A 26,576-nucleotide genomic window follows, 5' to 3' on the forward strand; every position below is an offset into this window, starting at 1 on the left:
AAAAATGGCAAGAAGCCATGAAACTTGAAATGGAGTCTATGTACTCCAATTCTGTCTGGGAGCTTGTAGACCTACCAGAAGGCGTTAAGCCTATTGGTTGCAAATGGATCTATAAGAGAAAGAGAGGAGCTGATGGAAAAGTTGAAACGTTCAAAGCAAGATTGGTTGCAAAGGGTTTTGCCCAAAAGGAATGAGTAGACTATGAGGATACTTTTTCCCTTGTAGCCATGCTAAAATCCATCCGCATACTCTTATCCATTGCTGCTCATTATGACTATGAGATATGGCAAATGGATGTCAAGACGGCGTTTCTGAACAGCCATCTTGAAGAGACTATTCATATGGTCCAACCCGAGGGTTTCGTGGTAGAAGGCCAAGAGCAGAAAGTCTGCAAATTGCAGAGGTCCATTTATGGACTAAAGCAAGCTTCTAGATCTTGGAACATCAGATTTAATGCAGCTATAAAATCTTATGGCTTTGAACAAAATCTTGGTGAACCTTGTGTCTACAAACAAATTCAAGGAGATAAAGTGGTCTTCTTGGTTCTTTACGTAGACGACATTTTGCTCATTGGGAATGATGTAGAATCGTTATGCAAAGTAAAGAACTGGCTAGCCAGCCAATTCCAAATGAAGGATTTGGGAGAAGTCAACTATATTCTTGGGATTCAAATTATCCGGGATCGCAAGAATAGACTTTTGGCATTGTCTCAGGCATCGTATATTGACAAGGTGCTTGTCAGGTTTTCGATGCAAAACTCCAAGAAAGGAAATTTGCCTTCTCGATATGGAGTTTATCTCTCCAAGGAGCAGTGTCCAAAGACACCTCAAGAGGAAGAGGATATGAGACGAGTTCCCTATGCATTGGCAGTTGGTAGCCTGATGTATGCAATGCTACGTACTAGACCTGACATATGCTATGCAGTAGGGTTGGTTAGCAGATACCAGTTAAACCCAAGATTAGATCATTGGGTTGCAGTCAAACACATACTCAAATAATTGAGGAGGACGAGAAACCATATGCTTGTATACTCTGGTAGGGATTTGATTCCTATTGGATATACTGATTCTGATTTTCAGTCGGATAGGGACTCTCGCAAGTCCACCTCGGGGGCAGTGTTCACTTTGGGAAATGGAGCCATCATATGGAGGAGTATCAAGCAATCTTGTATTGCTGACTCAACCATGGAGGCTGAGTATGTAGCAGCTTGTGAAGCGGCTAAGGAAGCTGTCTGGCTTCGTGAATTTCTGAAGAAATTGGAAGTTGTTCCAAATATGCATGAGCCTATCATACTCTATTGTGACAACAGTGGAGCAGTGGCCAATGCCAAGGAGCCCAGGAACCACCGCAAAGGAAAGTATATAGAGCGAAAATTCAACCTGGTCAGATAGATTGTTTCTAGAGGAAACGTTTCAATTGAAAAGATCGCATCCGCGAACAACATAGCTGATCCGTTTACCAAAACATTACCAGCTGGGAATTTTGAGAGACATCTTGAATAGTTGAAACTCTTCCATGATGATCCTCTTGCGTTAAGAGAATAATAAATTACATATTGATTCCTATTTTACAATTGATCTAATCAGAATAAAATAGCAAAAACTAATTCCATGGAACCGGAAAAATTTACGACCAATCCATTTGCATAAGACATAACCATCACACAATAATTATACATCATATGCAAAAGTGCCTACCCTTTAAACATCTAAGAATTATCACATAATTTAAACGTTAAATTAGCATGAAATAAAAACTGCTATGATACTAATTGTTGGTTTCTCAAACCGGATTTTCAAAAAAAAATTGTACGGAAGCGTGGTATCGATCGAATCACACAAATCAAAATTTAATGCGATCATTATTTCATGTTATTTTAACTACAAAGATATTAAAGAAAGGAATGAGGATTTGACCGTCGTTCGATTAGGACGAAAATCTTAAACTCCTCCAACACCGTCTTGAGCTCTTAAATTCTAAGAACACCACGGTTCTTTCTCAATGTATCTCCGGATTAACGTGAACTCGAATGTGTGGGCGTTCTAATGGGTTTCTCAACACATGAGATGGATGAATAGGAAAGCCACCTATAGTTATCACTCACTTTTCTCAAAAGTATATGATGGCACTCAAGAAATTTTCTTTGGTTTTCTTTTTCTTTCTTTCTGTTCTCTTTGGAAAAAAAAAAAACTTTTATTTTCGTTGCTCACTTATCCCCAGAATTCATCCCCTTATTGAGTAAATGTGCAACCGCACATTTACTCCATTTCCTCAGGTGAGGAAACGTGCAACAGCACGTTTCCTCCCACTCCCTTTCTTTTTTTTCTATAATGCATCCAACGTGGATTCCAATTTCTGGCTATACACATATGCAAGTGGATTAGACAAACTAGGGATCGACTTGCACTTACAATTTAAAACTCATGATGAGTGTCACTTGGAACATATACAAATGGCATCTTGGAATCCCAATGTTAATTCGTGCAATAATTGGGTCATAATTATTTTCGGGCGGATTTATTATAATCTGATTTATTATAATCTAATAAAGTTTTTATCTCTATCATATATATATATATATATTGTTGGACCCTATGGTATTGTGCTTTTAAGTCTAACCTAAAAGTACATGTACATTATAAACAAGTATATATATGTGTGTGCGTCTGTAATTTAGATGTGTATAAGTGTATATGTAGGTAGAACTTCTCCATAAATATTAAGCTTGAAGAGATGGGCAATCGGCTGCTTACAGCTATATATTGGAATGAGTGAACACTTGAAGAATTTTTCAAGCAAAAAAAAAAAAAGAAAAAGAAAAAAAAGTGAGACTGAAGAATTTAAAAGGACGAGAAAAGAGAGGTTGAACTAGGAGGCAAGTACGACAAACTTGCCCATGCATAATATTCTCTTTTTATATATTTTCACATTCTTTTCCAACTTTTTCTCTCTGACAACTTTTTATGGGGCAAATGCGAACATATAATAATCTTAGGCGTTTCGATCCCTTGAGTGAAAGACAGCTTAGTCGACATAAAATAATTAATAAAACCCTAGCTAGCCCTAGACCCCGCTTATACTATCACTATTATAGTATTCCAATTATTTGATGAACAATACTTCATGATTATCCTTTCGATTGTATCTCCAAACTAACTCAAATTTTGAATCACAATATTTTTGTTTCTGTAAGCTCAAAAGAAGAAAATTCGTATTTCGTTATTAGCTAGGCATATATATGATATGATCTCTTACCTATAGTTCACGATTTTAGGCTTGTAGATGATGTTGTTGCAAGTGGGTGCATGCGTGATAAGGGTGGGGGTATATATGCATGCGTGTGTCAGGGCATGTCATGAGGATTATATATATATATATATATGTATGTATGTATGTATGTATGTATGTATACATATAATTCAGTAAATTTTATGCTTTTTGAACATCGATTTAGACTCTGTGCTGCATTCTGTCATGAACGTAACTAAACCCTCATTCTATAAATTATAATTAATATTTTGGTGGTAACTTTCTCTTTGGAATATGAGATTCTTAGCTTTTATGCCTCCCAATAGTTTTATTATTGCAGAATATCAATAGTTAAAATTCCTCCCATTTATTTCAAACACTACCAACGATTTTGTTTTAAGAACTCAAACGTTTCTTTTTTAATTTTTTATGTATAAGATGTATTAAGCGGACTGTTATACATATAATACTGCATATATTAACTGACTATATTCGTTTTAATTATTTTTCTACCCAAACAGAATAGCTATATTCACCTACTTATAAATATGTACTACTTTTATCTAATTTACATACTACAAAGAAATTGAAAAAAAAAAATGAAAAAAGAAAAAAGAAAAAAAAAAGCTCTAATCTCTCTTGATCAATCTTATTTATACGTTTGCTTGTTCCTACTTACTCATCAACATTAATTGATATCTCTGTTTCATACCTTTTTCTAGTAAATTTATTGATTAATACTGCTTGAGATTCACAATAGCTTTTTTGTTTAGATAAACCAGAACATAAAGATTTAATTAATAATTTTACGCCTCAAAATACAAGATATTTAGAAGTACCATTGATGCTCTAATGAATAATATATTTTATGATCCAATCATAAAATTGAGCGCTCTTATTATTCAAGTCCCGAATCAACACTTATGAGAACCATCCATCTACTTCATTATGAAGGAATGGATTTCATCTTGTAAATTAATATTCCCGGCTATTTATTTTACTATGCTCCCAATATACCAAGACTTTGACACTATTCACATGTGTCATTACTCAATATGTCAAAGAACATAATATCATAAATAGGAGTTTATTAATTACTCAAAATTAAGATTAATACATATACGACCATAATTGATTAACATTGAATACTCTATTTAATAACGGAATTTATTAGAGATTCATAATTAATCGCATTCCAGTCCTATGTAATCATATTACATAAAATGCTTTCATTCCAATAATCTCATTATTAACAATCTAGGATAAGATTGTTTCATTCAGAATGTAATGAACCGCATTAGTAATTTTAAATTAAAAATCTCAACTTTAATTTATAATTACGGACAAGTTTAGATTATTTTATTTCAAACATTATCCTCTGCATATAACAATTATATACAATGTTTAAAGTTACATCAAAAAATAATCTAGGGATTTTGATATTTATAAAACATCACATGTATGCAAAATAATATTGAAAAAATTCTTCATTTCATTGATAATCAGTAAAATATTTACATCTTATTTGATTTATGGGCATATATCCCAACAATGAACGTAACTAAACCCTCATTCTATAAATTATAATTAATATTTTGGTGGTAACTTTCTCTTTGGAATATGAGGTTCTTAGCTTTTATGCCTCCCAATAGTTTTATTATTGCAGAATATCAATAGTTAAAATTCCTCCCATTTATTTCAAACACTACCAACGATTTTGTTTTAAGAACTCATACGTTTCTTTTTTAATTTTTTATGTATAAGATGTATTAAGCGGACTGTTATACATATAATACTACATATATTAACTGACTATATTCGTTTTAATTATTTTTCTACCAAAACAGAATAGCTATATTCACCTACTTATAAATATGTACTACTTTTATCTAATTTACATACTACTAAGAAATTGAAAAAAAAAAGAAAAAAGAAAAAAAAAAAAGCTCTAATCTCTCTTGATCAATCTTATCTATACGTTTGCTTGTTCCTACTTACTCATCAACATTAATTTTAAGAGCTTTTCAAATTCATATCTGTTTTTTTTTTTTTTTTTTTTTTAAAAAAAAATTTAAATATTGATATGTCTGTTTCATACCTTTTTCTAGTCAATTTATTGATTAATACTGCTTGAGATTCACAATAGCTTTTTTGTTTAGATAACATAAAGATTTAATTAATAATTTTACGCCTCAAAATACAAGATATTTAAATTAAAATAGATTTAATTGAAATTTAAGATCTTCTTTTTTTGTTATGTGAAAAGGCCCCTTTTTAGCATAAGGCCTTAAATTTCCTTGAACCGGTCCTGGTAGTCAGAAGATGTTTTTAAAGTTCAACGTACGTTTTTAATATTATGTGAAACATGACAGAGTACCAGGGAGATACCAAGTGATGAGAATCCAATGTTAAGCATCCCTATTTTCTTCAAAGGATTTACTAATTAGACTTAATGAACAAAATAATTAGCCATTAGCATGCAAAAGAGAATTCATTTATCTTTTTTTTTTTTTTTTTTTTTTTGCCTTATTGCTACTGACTAATTAGAAAAATTAGCTAATTAAACATCCCATATTGATGTTTTAATAAGTTTAAAGGAGACACTTGCACTTTAAACATATAATTTGTAGTGATCTTTTACAACACAATTAATTTGGATTTTCCGGCACGTACGCTTGGCTAACGATATAAGTTGCAATTAAATCATAAATGTTTGGAAAATTATAAAACTCTCTCATGACTTTAAGTGAAATACAATATCAACTCAATTTGTATCCTCTTCAAAAGTCAAAGTGGATCCCATAAATCTTTCACTTTATAATCATAGGTCCACAAACATTACTCAAAATTTAAAAAAAAAAAAAATCATCCACAAACATGTGCATATTTTTTAATGACAATTACATAAACCTAGTTACGCCTATTTTCATTAAATGCCTGGTTACAATGACAATTACATAAACCTAGGTACGTCCATTTTCATTAAATGCCTGCTTCCAATGACAATTACATTACGGAAGTAAGTCCATTTCAAATAAATGCCTGGTCCCAATAAGTCCCAACAATTAAGTTTGGGTTTCAAAAATTTAAACGTGTTAGGGACCAAAATTTAATGGAGCGAAAAACGTACTCTTTTTTGTTAAAACTTTTATCACTCTTTTTATCACTTTTTTGTCACTTTTTTGTCACTTTATATTTACTGCTTGTCACATGAATTTTAATATCTCATTTTTTGTTTAAAAATAATATATCATATTAATAGAGTGCGTGTGTCAAATAATAAATGTAAAAAGTGAAAGTAGCCTTTCTTAAAGATAATACGCATGTATATGTAATTCTACTAATAACCAATCTATAGGTGGTCCAGGGAGCAGCTGAGGTTAATTTAACATCATTTTTATTTTTATTTTTCATTTTAAACAAATCACTTTCAACGTTTAATTAAGGAAAATGCCATGGGAATCTAATTTCTCACTCAATTCTGACAGGACGACTATCTGCAAATGTTAGAATGGCCGGCGACGTTATAGTTAAAGGAAAGAAGTTGGGGACTGGAAATTGTGGAGGCATTGTAAGTATAGAATTTTCCCATGTCCGGAAGCATCTTCTCATATAAACCGAAAAATTTACATTGAATAATTGATTTTGCCCAAGATTAACAAAATGACATCTTAGCAAAAACATACTAAAGTTTGGAGAGAAAGAGACAAATTGCGTTTTTTCTTTCTTTCTTTTTTTTTTTTTTTTGAAGCAAATATAGCATGGAAAATATCTTAATTTTCAAAATTATTTATTCGGTGACCTAGCTATGACACACACACAAAAAAAAAAATTTTCCTTTTTGCGCAAGCACAAGTAAAGTATCTTTTCGATATATATATATATATATATATATATATTATATGTAAAGATCCCTATATAATGAATTAATGAGTGAGGTTATGGACACTAATTTTAATCCTAACTTTTTGTATACCAATTGATGTGGTATGTGAGTTATTCATGATTTTTTTTATTGGTATATACGTAATTTCTCATCATTAATTGATGTGATAATATTTTAAATACTTACCAATATAAACATAACAATTACCATGTCACATCAAATAGTATACAAAATTTGATATTAATTAAAGTTAGTGTCCCTAACATTAATCATAATTAATAGACTTATTACCTATGTATATTACTTGTAACTGTACAAAACACAATTTCAACTGAATTTGTGCCTTAAAAATTCTCCAGTCATATCTCAATCAAGAGGATGTTTTCTTGGGGACTCTCACCGTCAGAGAAACCATAACTTATTCTGCAAATTTGAGGATTTCATATAAAATGAGTAACGAAGAAATAAAAGAGTTGGTAGAAAAAACAATTACTCAGATGGGACTTGAACATTGTGCCGACAACAAGATCGGAAACTGGCATTTGAGAGGCATTAGTAATGGAGAAAAGAGGAGGCTAAGCCTAAGTTTGGAGATTTTAAGTCAACCCCATATTATGCTTCTTGATGAACCTACGACTGGACTGGATAGTGCTTCTGCTTTCTTTGTGATTTGGGCTCTAACCAATATTGCTCGTGAGGGGAGGATTGTCATTTGCTCTATTCACCAGCCGAGTGGTTATCTCTTTGATCTATTTGATGATCTGTGCCTCCTATCTAGTGGAGAAGCTGTTTACTTTGGAGAAGCAAAGTTGGCCGTTAAGGTAAAGTGAACCTCTTTTTTTTTTTTTTTTAAGTCTTGGTCATGTACGAGATCATGTTTAAACTAGATTAATTTCTTGTATGATAGTGATTTTTTTTTTCTTGTTTAAAAAAAAGTGAGTACCATAGAGTTTAAGATTTTTAAAACAAATTAACTAACATATGAAATGCATGTTAAAAAAACACTTATCAGTACATACATTTAATGCTAGCTAGCTAGATCATATCAGAATCTAAAAAGAATGCGATAATAAAGAATTGTACGTTATACCCAGGCCTCGTTTAATTCGTTGATTCGAGTTTTCAATTCGAGTTAAGATGTGACTATATTTGAGAGTTTTTAGCTGTATCAGGAAAAAGTTAGATACGACCTTTTGTGAGAGCTTTTAACTATAACAAAAGTGGAATTGAAAACTCGAGTTAGTGAAATGAATGAGCAGTTTTAACTAACTATTTGTTATCGGTTCAGTCACTAACTGACACGTTGGTTTGAAAAAGAAAGAAATTAGGAATGAGAGGATAGAGATGAGCGTCTGTGGTTAGAGATTCATTTTAATATGAAAGAAGAAAGGAACAATGAGAGAAAGGGGGAAGCGATGAAGGCTAGAGAACGGAAGGAAAGAGAGGGGCGGGCGAGAGGGACCAGCGCAAACCGGTCATATGATAAGATTATGTTAGTAATTAGTAATCAATGTAATAAGTGGTTAGTAGTTTATTATTAAGGTTGGTTTGTTAAGCTAGTTAGTAGTAGTATATAAAGAATAGAAAGAGACTAAAAGCGAGGATGGATTAAAGTAAACTGGAAAAATCTTTGGGAGAGTTAGCAGACCTCTCGAACGTTGTCAATCTATCTTGTAATCTCTTTTAATTACTTCATCAATATAATTTTACTTTTAGGTCATACTAGGGAATGAAAGAGAAAAATAGAAGAAAAAACAATTATAGCAATCATTCATGCCGTTTGTAATCACGGAAATTTTAATAATGAGTTTTAGAATGTATTGTTAGGCAGATCATTTATTGGGAAGATTTTCTTTTAACGTCGTAGATATGGAACTAAGTTAGTCAAGGAATGTCCGCCTTCAATTGAATATGTTATTATAATTGACATGGTTTAATGGTAATACCAGATCTTTTATTCTGAAAAAAATGTCACTAGCTAATGCAATTTAAAAAAAAAAAAAAAAATTCACTGTGTTGTATATATGCTAGCTATTTACATACAGTTTATTAATATATATATATATATATATATATATATATACTCGTCAATTAATACAGTTCTTAGAGTTAATCTCATTGGTACCCTCTCAATTTGAGCTCATTTGCACTTTGCCTTCTAAACTGAAAACTCCCACTTTGCTCTCTGTTTTGTTTTATCTCCTTTAAGCCCTTTTCATGTAAGAATTTTTGTTAAAATAAGACCAGTAAAAAAAATGATTAAGTGTAGTCACGTGATTTTTATTGATTTACAATTAATAGATATTCAAACAGAAAAATCACATGACTGACTGTTTTTTTTTATTTGTTTTGAACATAAATTCAGGAACTTGTAACAATTCAAAATTCAGAATGCAAACTAAGAGTTTTTAAAATTTAAGAGATAAACTGAGAATGACCTCTTAATTCAAGAAGCACCACTAATGATAACCCATTTAATTTTGTTTCATTTAATGATATACATTTTTGCAAACTGTAGGGAACTACAACGTCACACTCTCCAGTGAATTTGACCATGAAAGACATAAGAGCGATTCTCATCCAGAAGTACAAGAGTTCTGTGTACGCAACACTTGCAAGAAACAAGATCGAGCAAATTAAATTCACGGTACCGTTGAGATCAGTAGTTCTATTTGTTAAGTGTTATAGTAAAATCTCGATAAATGAATGTTTGATAAATTAATAATCTTACTTAAATAATAAAATCTTCTGATTCTGACTTGAACAAATGTACTAAGTTAATAATCTCACTAAATGCATCAAGTAATAATTTTTTTGAATTATTTAGGCCCAATGAAAATATAAATTAGGAATTAATCAAATACAAATATTTGTAGTAATAATAATAATAAATTACATATAAAACTCATCATATTAAGGATTTTTTGTTCTGATAGGCGTTAAATTTGAAAAATATGTATGTCTTTGTATGTACTTATTAACATTCTAGGCATAATATACTTACATTAATTTTTAGGCTTCTAATTGCATGTATATGACATTTATTATATACCTACTAACTTTTGAAATTATATATTTAACATATAAATTTTGAATTTGACTACGTCCACTATTTTTTATTTATTTATAACTCATACATAAATTTTGGTCAAGAAATAATACACCTACCAAGATGGCCCAAGTTATTAAAACATAAAAATATTCTTAAAATAATAAATATTCATTTTTCAATAAATTAATACCCTGTTAAAATAATATGTTTTCTTAATCCCAACAATATTAATATTTTATAGAGGTTTTACTGTAGTATTACTTGGCGCTAGTGATGGCTTCATATATAATTAAATTAAAATCATCACATGTTTACATTTTGAAAGCATAAAGAAAAATTGTAAGCATGAATAATGACAACCGATAATCATCACAACTAATAGAATGCATGTTGCCGGATTTGGATTCCCTATCCAATTTGCCTGTATCAAACCCAATAACTAATCAATTAAAACATGTTATTACAAGGTACATTGCTTTTTAAATAATATTATATAAATATGGTGGAGTTTTCAATAGTAATATTTAAAAATTGTGATCAACCCAAAATATTACCGTATTTTCATGTGGCCATGTTTGACAACTTATATTGTCTTGTGTTGTATAAAATGTATTATATTGTGTTTGATAATCATGACCTGTTATATAACAGGTCAAAATGTAAAATTTTAAAATTTATTATTGTTAAAATGTAAATTTGTTAAAATACAAAATTTCAAAAAATTTAATGTCAAATTTTAATTTTTCAAAAATGTAGGGTCATGTAATTTAAAAAAAATTTGGGGTCAAAATATAATTTTTAAAAATTTAAGTTTGCATTGTGCCCCTCAATTTTTAAACAATTATGAGCTCAGACATGACCCTATGTCGGTATATGACCCTGAACCCTAATCATGTCTAACTCCGACATGGATCATAGATTCACTGTAAAATAATATAATACAATGCACCCAAAAGAAACCGTATTCATAAAATGTATTAATTTACCATTCATATTAATTTCTACATTAATACAATGACCACACCAAATATTGTATTAGTATATTATTGTATTAGTATATTATTGTAAGATACGGTTTTCTATGCCCTATATAGATTGCAAACTTTTAATGATAGTCCATACTATATATTAAGAGTGACATTGGCTTAAATATGATTTTGACACATATTCTTAATTTTTAGGAAGAAGAGATTCGCCTATCAAAAAAGAGCAATGCGAGCTGGTTGAAGCAAGTTTACACATTAACAGATCGTTCTTTTGTGAACATGAAAAGAGACGTATCATATTACTGGATAAGAATTCTATTCTACCTCGGCGTAGGAGTCACTACAGGAAGCATCTACTTCGAAATCGACACGTCTTATGTGGCCATCATTGCAAGAGCCAAATGCCAAGCCTTTGTGTACGGCTTCATGCTTTGCGCATCCATCGGAGGCTTACCTTCTATCATCGAGGAACTCAAGGTAATATAATAAGGAAATTTTAACTTCATTTTTAATCAACATGCATGAACATAACGTTTGAAAATCTTCCCTAATCGTACAAAGTTTCACTTTTTATCTATTGCATAAATGTATTATGGTATGGGGTAAGAATAATATTTACCTATCATCAATAGATCGATTTTGTTGAAACCGTGATCAGATAATTCAAATATGTATTAGATTATGTGATTTGTACAAATTTTTTATTTTAGTGTAATTTTAACCATATTTAACATTTAGAAACATAGATAGCTATAGAATTTTCACATGTCCCTTATATATGTGAGGAGAATTCAATGGTAGATTAAGAAAAAATAATCTGATCCTAGAGGTTTTTTTTTTTCTTTTTAATTTTTCACCGTCATGTGTATTAAAAACTATAAATTTTCTTTTCTTTTAATGTGACTTTAACTAAATTTAACATTCAAAAACATATATTACGTACCGGTAGATGTTCCCTATGGTCGAATCAATACTTCCATAAGATTTACAATTTAATTAGCTATTGAGCTATTTGGCATTGCTTTTTTTTTTTTTGTGGTTTTACCTAATACAAAAGAAGACTTATGGGACTAAATAGAAGTAAATTTAATGTCCCAATTTTGTTACAATGTGGGGGAACCCTCTCAAATATTAACTTAAAAAATTATGAACTTCTAATTAGTAGAACAAATTAAGTAATCTTTAAACTGACTATCCTGTATTGGTTATTCTCATGTGCATGGTGAAAACTAGGTTTGCAATCGTGAAAGATTCAATAAGCATTATGGGGCAACCGTAGTAGTGATATCGAACTTCCTTTCCTCGTTGCCGTTCTTGGTGGCAATGGCTCTTTTTTCGGGAACCATAATCTATGAAATGGTTAAATTGCGTCCAGGATTTTCCCACTACTTCTATTTTTGCATAAATCTCTTCTGCTGCATTTCTATAACGGAATGTTGCATGATGGTTGTTGCATATTTGGTGCCCAACGTCTTGATGGGCATAGGAATTGGAATTAGTCTAATTGTAAGTATATTTTTTTCTATATATATCCTTACATATTTTACTAATTATAACCTTTTTAGTATCAATTATGCATATATAATATATGATACATTTGTTTGCTTCCAAATTAAGTATAACTGATTATGTACTACTTATGTATATGTATAAGTGATTATGTACTTACATACATATGTGTGTGTGTATATGTAGGTGTTTATGATGATGGCATCTGAAATATTTAGACCACTTTCTGATCTTCCCAAGTTCTTTTGGCGCTATCCCATGTCTTACATAAGCTTCGCATCGTGGGCATTACAGGTACAACCATGGAAATGATATTTTCTTTGGAAATATAATTTAAAAAACAAAAGTTGAAAGAATACCATTATGGGTGTGTTTGGAAATCTCTTGGTAGTTTTATCAAGAAATTATTTTCAGTATAAAAAAAAATCATTAATGTCTTTCTCTCTCTCTCTCGGCTCGAGAGAGGAGAAAACGGAAACAAAAAATGAAAAACGACTAAAAGTCGTTTTTCATTTCTCTCTTATTTTACACTAAATCAAAAAATCGTTTTCATTTCCACTTTTTATCTTTAATTGTGCCAAACACCGTTTCTCTCATGTTTTCATTTTTTCTTTCTCAAAAAACGTGAAAATTAAAAATAAAAACAACTCCAAACACAGCCTATATATTGAATTTCATCAGGAGTTGCTTATTCTAATATTTAATCATAACGTTTGAACGATTTATATATTACACATTAGTACTTTAATTATAGCCGTGATGTATCATGTGTGTACATATATTATGAAAATCACGGAAGGAAAAAGCTATGATATTTATAATCAGCTTCCATACCAAATTGTTGATTCAATAGTAAAGTTACATTTTTTTTTCTTTGCTTGGGGTAAGATATTTAAAGTCTGAACCCCAATAAAGTGTTAGGCGTGAATTTAAAGTTAAACTACTGAATAATTTTTCAGTATCCCTTCCAGTAAATGAACTTATATAAGCAGGCAATTAATTCTTGAATCTTGATTATCAACTAGTCTTATATATACATATATATATATATATACATATAACTTGCACACTAATATTAATTTAGGGATATAGAGGCAAATGGTCTTTTTTAAGGATTTTTTTAGAAAATGTTTGTAAAATTAGTAAAATGATCATTTTTTTTATTAACTAAATAGTCAATCATTAATTGACTAGCGGTTAATTGCTATTGATTTAAGTTTATCACTTATTAACCTGATAATTTTTCATTATTATCAATATTAATTAATAATTAATCAAAATCATCAATTAGTAATTAATTAATTTTAATCAACAAATTATATATTTATTAATGATAAATTATTAGCAAATTATAATAATGAATAAGTCAATAACTGATTGATCATCGGTCAATCATTGATTGGCTATTGAAAAAAAGACTATTTTATTAAAGTAAAAAAATTTGGGCACTTATCTAAAAAATAAAAAGTTTAAACATCTATGGGACGTTTAGTTCATGAGTTTAGAACCATGATTCATAATTTTAATTTTTAAAATTTAAATTTTTTATGAGAAAAAAATACTGTAAAGAATAAGAATCATAATTGAACTCTTAAAACAAACATCCCGTTCTTAAAAAAGATAACCAAAAAAATAGAAACAGTCATTTACCGAATTTTCTCATTAATTAATTACAGGGTGTTTATAAGAATGATGTGATTGGTCTAGAGTTCGATCCACTTGTTCCTGGGGATCCGAAGCTAAAGGGTGAGATGGTTCTGGAAACAATGTATGGAATACCATTGGATCATTCCAAGTGGTGGGATTTGGCTGCTTTGATTTGCTTATTAATATTCCACAGATTACTCTTCTTTTTGGTACTGAAGTACAAGGAGAAAATATCATTGTGGTTTAAGTACAAGTACTATTCAAACACAACTTTGCAACAAGTATTCAGGAGATATCTTCATCACTAATAAGAAAGCGATTTTCACTGTCCAAAACAAGCCAACCTCTCCATTCATTATCTTCTCAACTAGGTCTTACATCTGACATATCTAATTACTTATTTGGTTTTCATGAGTTTATTGATCCATTTGCAAACAATATATAGATGGATCACACTCCTTTTTCTTGGTTTTCTTCAAGGAAATAAATTGCAACTTTCTACATAAGATATGTGTACAACATACCAATTAATGCCTAGTAGACTATTTGTGATAGATTAAAGGATTTTGTAATACTATGATCTTATTGGCGCTACATTTAATTTGAGTACTTGTTGTGAGAAAGGCAAACAATTGACTTTACAATATTCTCTAGTAGCTTTGAGACAATTTTTATTTTTTATTTTTTATATATATTGCAGTTTGCATATGATTCATAGTTTATGGTATCATTTTTTAGCTTCTCAAGTAGTTTTCTTTTTTTTCTCTTTTTTTAGCTAAGAATAATTAAAAGAAATTATATTTCCCTCTTTGTAGCAGCTAGCTTTCTCTAATAAATGATCAGTATTTATGTGGGTACTTGTCTGAGAAAAAATTATTTCAATATTATTTCAATAGCGGCAAATTAAAAGAGAAAAAGAATTTAATGAAAACATTTAAAAATATAAGATTTTACCAATAAAAACCGAAGAATAAAAATGAAAACTTCACCTTTGGAATAAGAAGAAGAAGAAGATGATGATGACAAAAAAAGATAGCAAAAAAAGTAAGTGGAAAAAAAACACACTTTTATATCTATTAATAGGATTATGATGGAAGCAAAATAGAGAAAAAATTACTATATATGAGAAAGTAGTATTTGAGAGTGTTGCAAGAAAAAGAAGTTTGAGTAAAATAAGTTTCTGTAAGAACCACATAGGAAACGAAATTATATTTTAATAAGAAAGGAAATTATATTTTAAGGAAATGTAAGAAAATATTTAATTAGGAGCACATTTGAGAAAGGGTTATTTCCTTTTTATACCATTTGTTTTAGGGGTATTTAAAAAGTATGCTCTTGATTTTTTATTGCTACAAATGTATACCATCCGATTACATTTAATACGTAAATTTATACTTTTTCTTAATCCACAATTAATTTTGACTTTTAAAATTTCTAAATTAATCTTATTGGTAGTGATCTTTAGTTTTTAGTTGCTGCAAACACATACCATTAGATCACTCCACTGAGATTAATTTAGAAATTTGAAAGGTCAAAATTGGATGTTGACAGCAAAAAGGTACAAATTTTCTTATAAGATATAATCATAAGGAATATATTTGCAACTCTTTAAGACGAAGAGTATATTTTCGAATAAACCTAAAACAAATTATATAAAAATACAAATATAAAAACTTATTCAATAGAACATATTAAAGGAAAATATTATTTGAATGAGATACATTTATAAATGTAAACTTTTTTTAAGTAGATGTACCAAAATACTCGTTTAAATCAAAATGTGTGTTTTAGTTGAAATAATATGTACAACATATCAATGAAAAAAATATTTTGGTCGAGTTAAAGAAAAAACTAATTAGGATGTACACATGAAAAAGATAATACAAATAAGGACGTATTTGAATAAAAAAAAAAATCAATGGGACAATTTTTAAAAAAAATTACGATTATCACTTGGTAAAATAACATTGTAGAGAATTTTTTTTTAAAAAAAAAGTGTATATAATATATAATTTTGTTTCAGGTTTAAAAATAAAAAAATAACAAATTACGACAATAGAAAGATAATGTTATTATAGTGATAGAAATGTGTCATGGTTAGATTATTTTTTTAACAGTTAAATTTATATATATCCACATAAAAAATTTATAACATGTAATATAGTACTATCCTTAGATCAAAGAGTTTAAAAATTAATCCAATGACTGGAGCACATCAACCTTCTCCGTGTAAATGCACCAAAATAAATAAATAATAGATGCTTTAACCAATTTATGAAACTAGCACCCAATAACTCGTCGAGTGAATTTGTCGTTTTTGGGTAGAGATATATCAATTACGACGATAAATTTTTTTTTTTTTTTTTTGTAGAAAGTATTAAGAACGACGGTCTTTTTAGGCGGGTTTTTTTTTTTTTTTTTTTTTTTTTTTTTTGGAGAAAGAGAAAAATAGGCCAAAATTTTAGATGAATTAAAATTAATAAGCCAATAGTTTATATAAGTTAATAAATAGGTCAAATTACTATTTTCGTCCGTAATTTGTCTGGTTTTGAACCATAACTTGACAAGTTATTGTCCATAACTTGTCTGGTTATGAACTACAACTTGACAAGTTTATCCATAACTTATCTGGTTATGAACCATAACTTGACAAGTTATGACCTATTAATTTCTATAACTAAAAATTGACCTATATACTTTCTTAAACTTTTTATATTAGCCTATTTTCTACTATTTTCTCTTTTTTTCTGACAAGACGGTCAACTTGATCCATGGACATCATGGTAACTGTATTAACCTTCAATATTAAGGTCCCTAGTTCAAATCTCTCCAACTTCTTAATTATTGAAAAAAAAAAAGTTGATCTCACAAATTGTCCCTAAATTTAATCTTAATCTCACTTTAGTTTCTGACTTTTCAAACGTAGCATAATTAATTCTTAAGGTTTTAATTTGTTTCAATTTCAGTCCTTTCTTTTGTTAATTTGGTATTAAATATTTGACAGAATCTATAAAAATTATGGATTAAAATTGAAAATATATAAAGGCTTAGTTTGGTATTACTTTTCCCTCCCAAACTGAGCTTCTGCTTGTAGCAGAAGCTGATTTTAGTATTTGATAAATCTCCTCAATATTTTTTTAAGAATTTTTCAAGAATATACAACCAAATCAGAAAGAGCCTAAAGACAACTTTAGCTTTTAAATTTTACGAGAATCAACATAGTACAACTAATGAAACTTTTATAATATTCCTAATGAAATTTAAAATTTACAATCTTCTAAATCTAAAATTCAAACTCGTAATATAATATAATATAATTTAATAGTAATATTATAACAAATAATATCATAATTATATTAATAACTCTAATATTATTATTTTATCATTGATATTATAATAATATTATAATTATTTTAATAATATGATATTATAATTATAATATGATATTGTAATTATTATTTTATAATATATTATATATTATATTGTATTGATATAATTATATTTATTATATTAATAATATTATATATGTTATATTATAATATAATATAATATGATCATTATTTTTAATTATTTCAATTATTATTTTAATAATATTATTATATTCTATATCATAATTATATAATATATTATATAATAATAGTTTTTTGTATTATATTAAATATAATAATAAATATATCTTATATTGTAATTATATATATTATATTATAATATAATATAATATAGTCGTAATTTTTAATCCACAGTAATTCAATCTCATAATTTACTAAACGTTATTACACTAATTTTAGAACCAGCACAACTACTATAATTATAGTTCACCAAATACTCAGCTACTTTTTGTAACACATGCTTCTTCCTTCAGCACAGCTAAAAGTAATTTTTCAAAATCTATAGCACTACCAAACTAAGCCAAAGTTTAGAGACAAACAATGCAAAAAACCAAAAGTTAATTTCTACATAGACTCAAAATTTTAGTTGTTTCTAATTTTAGACACTAATTTACACATATTCTATCCAATTTTAACGCCTAGTTAAACTGAAACAAAATAAAACCTCAGGACCATCTATACAACGTTTGAAAAGTCAGAGATTAAAGTGAAATTGAGTGTAAACCTCATGGACTATTTTTGAAATTAACTAAAAAAAACAAACAAACTTGCGGAACCTATGAAGTGATAGCAGCTCATCAGAAAAATCAAAAATCCGCAATAATGCATTGGCAAACTCTGCAAGTTGCACGTAGAATTTACAGTGTAAAATGATCAAAGAAAGACAGCTGATTCATCCTAAAAATTGAGGGCTTATTGGACTAGCCAGTTTAGAGTGAACAAAATTGAATAACAAAATGCTAACATGATCGGGCAAACAAAGTTTCTCTTGAAATACTTTTTATTTGTTCGATTCAATAAATTCTTTGTACTCACTCTTCATCTTGACTCCCGATACAGTCCTACATAACAAGGATAGAACAATTAGATTGGAACCTAGAACAAATAACTGTTTGTGGTGAAGCTATATTTAATGGATGATGACAAATGAAAAAACAATTCTTCAGACCTTTTCTGCAAAATTGCATAAAGAGTCGCCTGAAAGAGAAATCTTATGGGGGATAATGTGAATTTAAAAAAAAAAAAAAAAATACATACATACATAGTAAGAGAACCAATGAAGTTTAAGAGGATAAGATTAAGATATAGTCAACCTGAGCATCTCTTTGTTTTTGAAAAACTGAACGCAAGGTGTGCCCATAATTCCAGCTGCTTCTGCTACTTCTGGATCTTCCTCAATATCAATTTCAACAAAATGTACATTCTCGTCAAACTCATCGATCACCTGCCAGTAGCGAAAGGTCAAGAAAATGTTCAGTGCATTTTGTACGAGCTCTAGGGGGAGACTCATTTGAAAAAAAAATAAAAATAAAAATAAAAAAAACAAAATATAATAAAATAAAAACAAAATGCAAGTAAAACCATTCAACTGTCTAGGTCGCCTAACTCCTTATCAGCATACCCTGTTTCAGTTTCAGTTTGGCTTCGAGTCCATACAAATGGGTTCACTAGCCAAATTACCGTCCAGAGGGATCTTCCTAGATCTTCATTGGGATCCAATTCATGTAAAAGATCATAGTTCTAGCAAATGTTTACTACACAGCATTGAGATTGAAAATCGTACAAAACCATCTTAAATGGCATACCTTACTGAGAATTGGTTTCAAGGTCCTACATGGACCACAAGTCGGTGACGTATACAGTACACATATAAGCCTTGGACTTTCATGGTACAGTTTACGTAGAGCATACTGAAAAGAAAAACAAACAAAAAAATTATGAGCTTTGCACTGGAGGGATAACGAAGACAGAATAAACAGAATGTTAAAAATTAGAAGCGCTGACAAACAATACAAACCTGCCCCCTATGTTTGGTCAGAGTAATATCATAACCTTCCTGAACATCCCTGTCTGTAAGCTCCTTCTTAACCTCCTCAGTTTGGGGCTGTGAGAAGTACAGTTCATGAGATGAACGCAAATGAAGGAGTAAAATGAAAAGAAGTTCAAACTAAATGCATGTACAAGACCCCCAAAAAAAAAAACCGACAAAGTTGCATAAACAATCAACAAACTCCAATCTCGTATATCTCCGCATAAATACAAAGGAAAAATAGGAAATCAATTGGGTGATAAATAAAATGGTCTGAAAATATTGGAATAGGGCCTAAAGATTTTTGTAAAACAGAAAAATACCTGGTGAAACTCAATGAGTAGATCTTTGCTCACAAGATATCTCTCAACTGATAAAGCAGCAATACATCCAGAGCCAGCAGCAGTTACGGCTTGCCTCCATTCATGGTCCTATTCGGGTATGAGAAAACAAATTACAAATAGTCTATCTCGGATAAAGGATATTCTGAAATTGGGCTATGTACATCATAAAAGGGTTCTGGAAAGATGCAACAATTTAATCATTTTTCTGCTTAAACTGTAGCGGATATTTTTCTTTTATGCAGTTGTGAAACTGAGGAATAAAATAAGTTGTTGATAGTATTACCTGTACATCTCCTGCTGCAAATACACCTTCAACAGAAGTTTTTGCAGTGCCCTCCTCAACCAAGACATAGCCAGAACTGTCCAGCTCAACTTGGCCTTTCAAAAGGTGGCTATTTGGTGAGTGACCTATCCCATAAAATAACCCCCTTGCCTCGAGCACGGATTCTTCCCCAGTATCAACTTTCCGAAGCAAAATGCCAGACATCTGGCCCTTCGTATTGCTGACAACATCCACAGTCTCTGTATTGTAGTGCACGGTGATATTTGGGTTGTTGAACACTCTGAAACATTCGCGATAATCAACCTGTTAAAAAAACATTCAGGGAGTTGAAAACTCATACAAATTGTTCATTAGTATATTACAAAAGCCTATTAATGATGGTGAAACAAAATAGCCACTGCTCAGAAGAATGACAAAGAGCCTACTATCTAGATAGTCCACAGGTTTAGTAATACAATGTCAACCTGGAAAAATTATGGGTTTTGTTTTTTGGGCAAAGTTGATGAAAAAACCCATGTAATGAACATTACAAGACACGTAGATAATACTATAGGCCTACACATACAATTTTACGAGCAACAGAAGTATGCCATAACATCTTCCACTGATCAATATTAAGAGAACTCATCGCTCACCTATCTTGCATTGCTTTGGAAGCCCTTAGCTGATCCCTACGTACAAGTAAATGGACATGATGGGCATATTTAGTTAAGTATATGGCTTCCTCTGTAGCTGTATCACCCCCTCCAACAACGGCAAGAACTTGCCCCTTAAACAATGGTGATGCCCCATCACAAATCGCACATGCACTGATTCCCCTACTCCAAAATTCATCTTCGCGAGGTAACTTGAGCCTTTTTGCAGCAGCCCCTGTAGCGAAAATTAGACTATGGCTCTTAACCTGAAATGTAAATGAAAACAAGAGATTTTCAAAAAATACAATCGCCAACAAAAACGAAGCCATGTTGTATAAAGATGCTAACTAAACAAGTCTGTGGAAGTCGGAATATATTACTTAAAGTTACAAACTAACATGGGCTAATGAAAGCCTTGCTTTAAATTAGTGCATTGCTAATCTTTACATGAAATGAAATATAATTCAAATCCGTAAAATTTAGCTTTTCAAGAGTCATCTTCAGCAATAATGAGTTCATCCTAACCATAAAAATAGCACCGTCAAAAAGACTATCTCTATTTAAACAAAAAAATAATTATTTTATAAGTTCTTGAACCTTATAGTTCAATTGAACCACATTCAAAATGTTAAATTTATAAGCCTGTCGAACATAAACTCAAAAGCAAGGCGCAACTTAACGAATTTCACATTTCAATGCAACTGTAGAAATGATATATTGAACAAATTCTAGAAAAAGAACACATACCTCACGTTCACTACTTTGGATGGTAAAGGGACTAGTTTTTACATTAATAGATTCAACATCTTCCTGGAACAACTCTGCTCCCCAGCGCTCAGCTTGTCGTCGCATCCTAGACATTCATAATTCGCAGATGTTTATCTACTGATGCATCATAGCTGCTGTTCCTACATATAAAACTAAAAATAAAAGAGAGAATTTTGACTCCATTTTAAGATTGTCTCCTATGCCATACCTGTCCATTAAATCTGGACCAGTTATTCCATCTGGAAACCCTGGGAAGTTCTCCACTTCGTTGGTAGTCATCAACTGTCCCCCAGGAACACCACCTACTTGATATCCCTCAAACACTAGAGGTTTCAAATTAGCACGAGCAGCATATATTGCGGCTGTGTATCCAGCAGGACCCGAGCCAATTATCACCACGTTTTCAACATCTTTTGCTGCAAGAACCGAAAATGTATTTCATCCGTTATGACAAAGTAAAACTGGAATTGGTAACTCCACAACTAAAAATTGAAATAATGACAATAAAGCTAATAATATTCATCGGATTCAGTTGCAGCATGAGCCTGGACAGAAGTCCAACAGTTTAATTCCCCATTTATGCATTTAACAAGCAAAGAATTTTGGATAATTTAAGACAAATAACCAAATAACAATGTATTTCAGATATTCAATCATCGGTTTAGCGTAGTGATTAACTCAGCAAGATCAACGAGACCAGCAACCTAAATTAGAAATATAAACAAATGTGCAGCTTATTAAGCAACTAAATCATAGTTGTTACGAAGATAACATGCAGACAGATCGTATAACTGTAACTTCCCATTCAACACATAAAAAGCATTATTTCAATTTCTAGGCTCAACAATATAAACATTTCAGAACAATCCACCACAAAGGCCCTCCTTAGTCCACTAAAGCAATTCGATCAAGCATTACCGCTACATTTTTCTCTTGCAATCATCATGATCTATCCGTTATCACAATTCGAGTTTCTAGTCAAACAATCCTTACTTAGACCAGTCACTTCGTTCATGAGTACATTGCCTATTGACTCCCTAAAGCACATTCCTACATAATAATTCACCGTCCCTACTTCAATTTGAAACGCTTTTCGGCACCAAACACTTCAATTTGATTAATTCAGATAATTTTCAAAAAACTAAACAATTAAAATCCTCGCATAGACCATTTCATAACATTCCATTCAATTCTCAACCTCTACGCCGCAGAATTCATCAAGCATTGCAAGAAGCACATTCATACAGCGAAATCAGTATTCAATTGAAGCTCGCGAAAAGAGAAATGATCAAATAGAGAAGAAAAACTCGAAGAATTTTCCAGCTCAAAGTTGCCAAAACTTAGCATATAGACACACCTATAGATACAGACACAAACACACATTTTTAGAGAGAGAGAGAGAGAGAGAGTTGAGTAACCTGGAGAGGAAGGAGAAGACTCGGAGGAAGCTCGAAGACGAAGAAGAGGAGGGCGAGTACGGAGCGAGTGGAGAGGGAGGGCGGCGCGTGGGCGAGTGGAGGGGAAGGAGCCGACGAAGACGAGGGAGTGCGGAGAAGGAAGAAGAGTGGTCATGGCGACTCGGTGAGTCGGAGCAGTACCGATTCCCGGGTCTATCCTGAGAGCCATAACCAAATGGTTTTCAGACCATACAAATGATAGAAGGAGAGAGAGAAGTTTGTTTTGTTTGTATTTTTTGGTGTTAGACAAGAACTTGAGAAAGCTCTTCCTATTCTGTTTTCTTGGGGGTTGGGTTTCATTCGGACTTGGGGACACTCGATGACGAGGCTTATCTCTACTCGCATGGTTATGGTCGTGTCTCCACTCGCTTTGACTACCTGATAAATATAATATATATATATATATATGAAATATTTTGAGTCGGGCAATTGGGTACGGGATGGGTAAATTTAGGTCTCGTTCATTTTGAGAATTTGAGTTTTTAATTCGAGTTAAAATGTGATATTTTTTAATAATTTTTTACTGTAGTAAAAAAAAATTAGATGTGATATTTTTTAAGAGCTTTTTACTATATAAATTTAAAATTAAAAACTCTAATCGGTGAAATAAATGAGACCTTAAAATTTATATTTTTTTTATTAATGATGTACTTGTATAACACATTTTGTCTAAATGCAATTTTTAGCGCGACACGTTTTGATTCTCCCCTAAAGAAACTTTTTTTTTACGTTAAGTTTTTTCAACTTTCGTTTTTCCTTTTTATTTTTTGAGTTTCTCTACTAATTTGTTCTATCAGTAGTCTCAATTTTTAATCATTATATCTGATTAAAAAAGTATCAAAGTAAATAAATTCTGAAATAGATCTGACAGTTAAAAAATAAAAAACTACTAATAATCAATTTTTACAGAAACTACGAGAAATAGTCCCTTTCTTTTTTTCCCCTCAGTTCTTTCTTCCTCTCTTTTCCCTTTTTTTTCCTTTACAAAATATATATATATATATATATATATTTTTTTCCTTTCAAATGTGACCCTCATAAACACTTTTTCTCAATTGTCTCATTAAAATAATTTTGTTATATATATCCTAATCAAAACTTTTCTTCTTTTACAAATGATCCTCTTAAATACTTTTTTCTATATATACTTAATAAATAATCTTTAATATTTTGTTGTTAAATGTATCTTTACGAAACATTATAGGGTTGGCGATTATATTTTTTTAGAAAAATGGGATGAGGTGGTCGATTTTGACAACTTCTTTTAAGATATATATATATATATTTAAAGTTGATTAGGATCTTGTAAATTGGTGATTAACCAACAACTCAATCACGTAAATCATTGGTTGCCATCAAGTAAAATCACCATGCCAATGAGTGAATCATTGATTAACCATTTTCTAATTTAACAAAGCATGAAACATTTGTTAAAACAATACTTAAAAAAAAGGATTTCTAACATATAAAATGGACTATCGAAAGTCTTTTATTTTTTAACTGTCAGATCTGTATCATAATCAGTCTGTTTTGCATATAATTTGTCTATTTTTACATACTTTTTTAATGTGATGTGATATTAACTAGATCTAATGATTAAAAACGGTCACAGGTTGCAGAAAAATGGTCTCCGGTGGCCGGCACCAGCCGCCGATCCTAACTATAGTGAACTTGACTATAATCTACCTATTTTAAAAAATATGTTATAATTTACTATTTTTTTTAAAAAAAATAGATGTTTAGGGGGGAGGAGTGAGGAGGAAAATGAGGTTTGGGGGTATTTTTGTATTTTAATAATGTTTAAAACTTAAAATATCAAATTATGCTACAACTTACTATTTTTTTAAAAATATGTTATAATTTACTAGTCACTTTACCAATTATGTTATTTCTCTCCTTATCCCAAAAGAATATAGAAACATAATAATGTGGCAAGAGGAGGGGATTGAATGGCTGAGAAGAGGCATAATATTTCTTTAGAAAAATAAATAGGCATTATTGAGTTTAGAGCATAATAAATTAATACCTTGTTTGCTAAACTGGTTTAGTTTAGTTCAACTCAGTTCAAACAGTGAGTATAATTTGAACTCTTATTTGGTAAGCACGTACTCCGAATTATATTCTCTGTTTGAATTGAGTTAAACAGTCCAACTTAAAATTTAACTCCCCCTTTAAGTTCAACCGTTTAAACCATTTTTGAACAATAAAAAGGTGCTCACTCTCTCTGCTTTTTACACATACCAAACACAAATTAGAATTTTATTCTCTATTTAAATTAAAATTTTAACTACACTTCCAAATGTTAATTCGAACTACAGTTTAGACCACACAGTTTGAATTTTTCTATTCAAATAAAAAAGTTAAAATCAATAAAATTCGAACCAACGAATCAAATATGAGCTAAATTGTGCAAAATGAGAATCTCAATAGCCTTCTTCAATTCCGTCCAAAACATAACATTGATACAAAATTTTAAGGAGGAATGGATTATATGAATTGAAATTAGGAGGGCACATTGTCATATTACCTAAAGTTTGAGGAGATCTATAAAATTTCATTTTAAGCGTGTGCTTTTCTTTAAGTGTTAACAAAAATAAAAAATTAAAAGCCTTTCACTCATTTTCCATCAAAACCAAATAAAAAATAGCATGTTCATTCAAATGGGGTCCGTGAGGGTAGATCCTAAGTGAATTTAGAATTATTCGCCTTTAAATTTTAGAGTCGCCTATATTTTACTTTCTAAACTTTAAGATTTACCTGTATTTTACTTTTAAACTTTAAAAGTTCTTATTGTACTATTACAAACTTTGAATTCTCACCCTGTAAAAAGTACAGTGTTAAATGACAAAAGTTTGTGAAAAATTTTACAGAAATTTTGTGAAAAATATTAGCAAAAAATCATTAAATCAACAAAATATTGGTAAAATTCATGTCTTTTTTTAAAATTTATTTTTGAATATATTAAAATCCATGTCCTTTTTAACGTATTTTTTATTGTATTTTTTTTTTAATTTACTTGTTTATCATAGTCTTCCATAACAATTATATAAGAAAGCAGAAATGTTGAAAATTATTTTTGAACAAACTAAAAATGACAAAATGATCATAGGGAGAAAAATAAATAAATAAATAAATAAATACAATAGAGTAGCAAAGGATTGACTTTGACACTTTGAGTACTCGAGCGAGTAGCAATATAATGTTGAAGCCTTTGAACAATGTCTAGTGTCCATTTCTGTATCCGTAATATAGGGAAATATTAGAAAATATGTCAATATGAAAAGTTTAAGAAAGTATATAAGCTAATTTTTAGTTATAGAAATTAATAGGCCATAACTTATC

General features: G+C 30.2%; 2 protein-coding genes across 2 annotated transcripts in view; one reads left to right on the forward strand and one right to left on the reverse strand.

Moving 5' to 3' along the window:
• The window catches only part of LOC21394536 (ABC transporter G family member 15), a 19,895-nt gene extending 4,948 nt beyond the window's left edge, over window positions 1–14,947 (forward strand). The window contains 8 exon segments of the mRNA XM_024171355.1: window positions 6,738–6,820; window positions 7,495–7,956; window positions 9,654–9,782; window positions 11,369–11,650; window positions 12,407–12,679; window positions 12,869–12,976; window positions 14,359–14,622; window positions 14,625–14,947. Of these exon segments, the coding sequence (XP_024027123.1) occupies window positions 6,738–6,820; window positions 7,495–7,956; window positions 9,654–9,782; window positions 11,369–11,650; window positions 12,407–12,679; window positions 12,869–12,976; window positions 14,359–14,622; window positions 14,625–14,774 (1,751 nt within the window). The 3' untranslated portion in view covers window positions 14,775–14,947.
• A 3,585-nt stretch (window positions 14,948–18,532) lies between these two features.
• On the reverse strand, window positions 18,533–23,485 carry LOC21394537 (thioredoxin reductase NTRC). The gene is made up of 10 exons (XM_010106914.2): window positions 23,196–23,485; window positions 21,986–22,193; window positions 21,757–21,862; window positions 21,010–21,275; window positions 20,375–20,654; window positions 20,071–20,178; window positions 19,736–19,822; window positions 19,524–19,628; window positions 19,032–19,162; window positions 18,533–18,779 (listed from the first exon to the last, which is right to left on the reverse strand). The coding sequence occupies exons 1-10, from the start codon at window positions 23,401–23,403 to the stop codon at window positions 18,719–18,721; spliced, it is 1,560 nt and encodes a 519-aa protein (XP_010105216.1). The 5' UTR covers window positions 23,404–23,485; the 3' UTR covers window positions 18,533–18,718.
• Between the last annotated feature and the right edge of the window lie 3,091 nt (window positions 23,486–26,576).

This window comes from Morus notabilis, unplaced genomic scaffold, assembly GCF_000414095.1.
Source record: "Morus notabilis unplaced genomic scaffold, ASM41409v2 Scaffold542, whole genome shotgun sequence".
NCBI lineage: Eukaryota > Viridiplantae > Streptophyta > Magnoliopsida > Rosales > Moraceae > Morus > Morus notabilis.

Bases quoted from the DNA above. Each gene is read 5' to 3' on its own strand.
- LOC21394537 (XM_010106914.2), bottom strand. From the start codon at position 23,403: ATGGCTCTCAGGATAGACCCGGGAATCGGTACTGCTCCGACTCACCGA. The intron at 20,655-21,009 runs GTGAGCGATGAG...CGAATGTTTCAG, and splicing joins TCCAAAGCAATGCAAGATAG to AGTGTTCAACAACCCAAATA. The intron at 19,629-19,735 runs GTTTGTATTGTT...TTTTCTTTTCAG, and splicing joins TGACCAAACATAGGGGGCAG to TATGCTCTACGTAAACTGTA.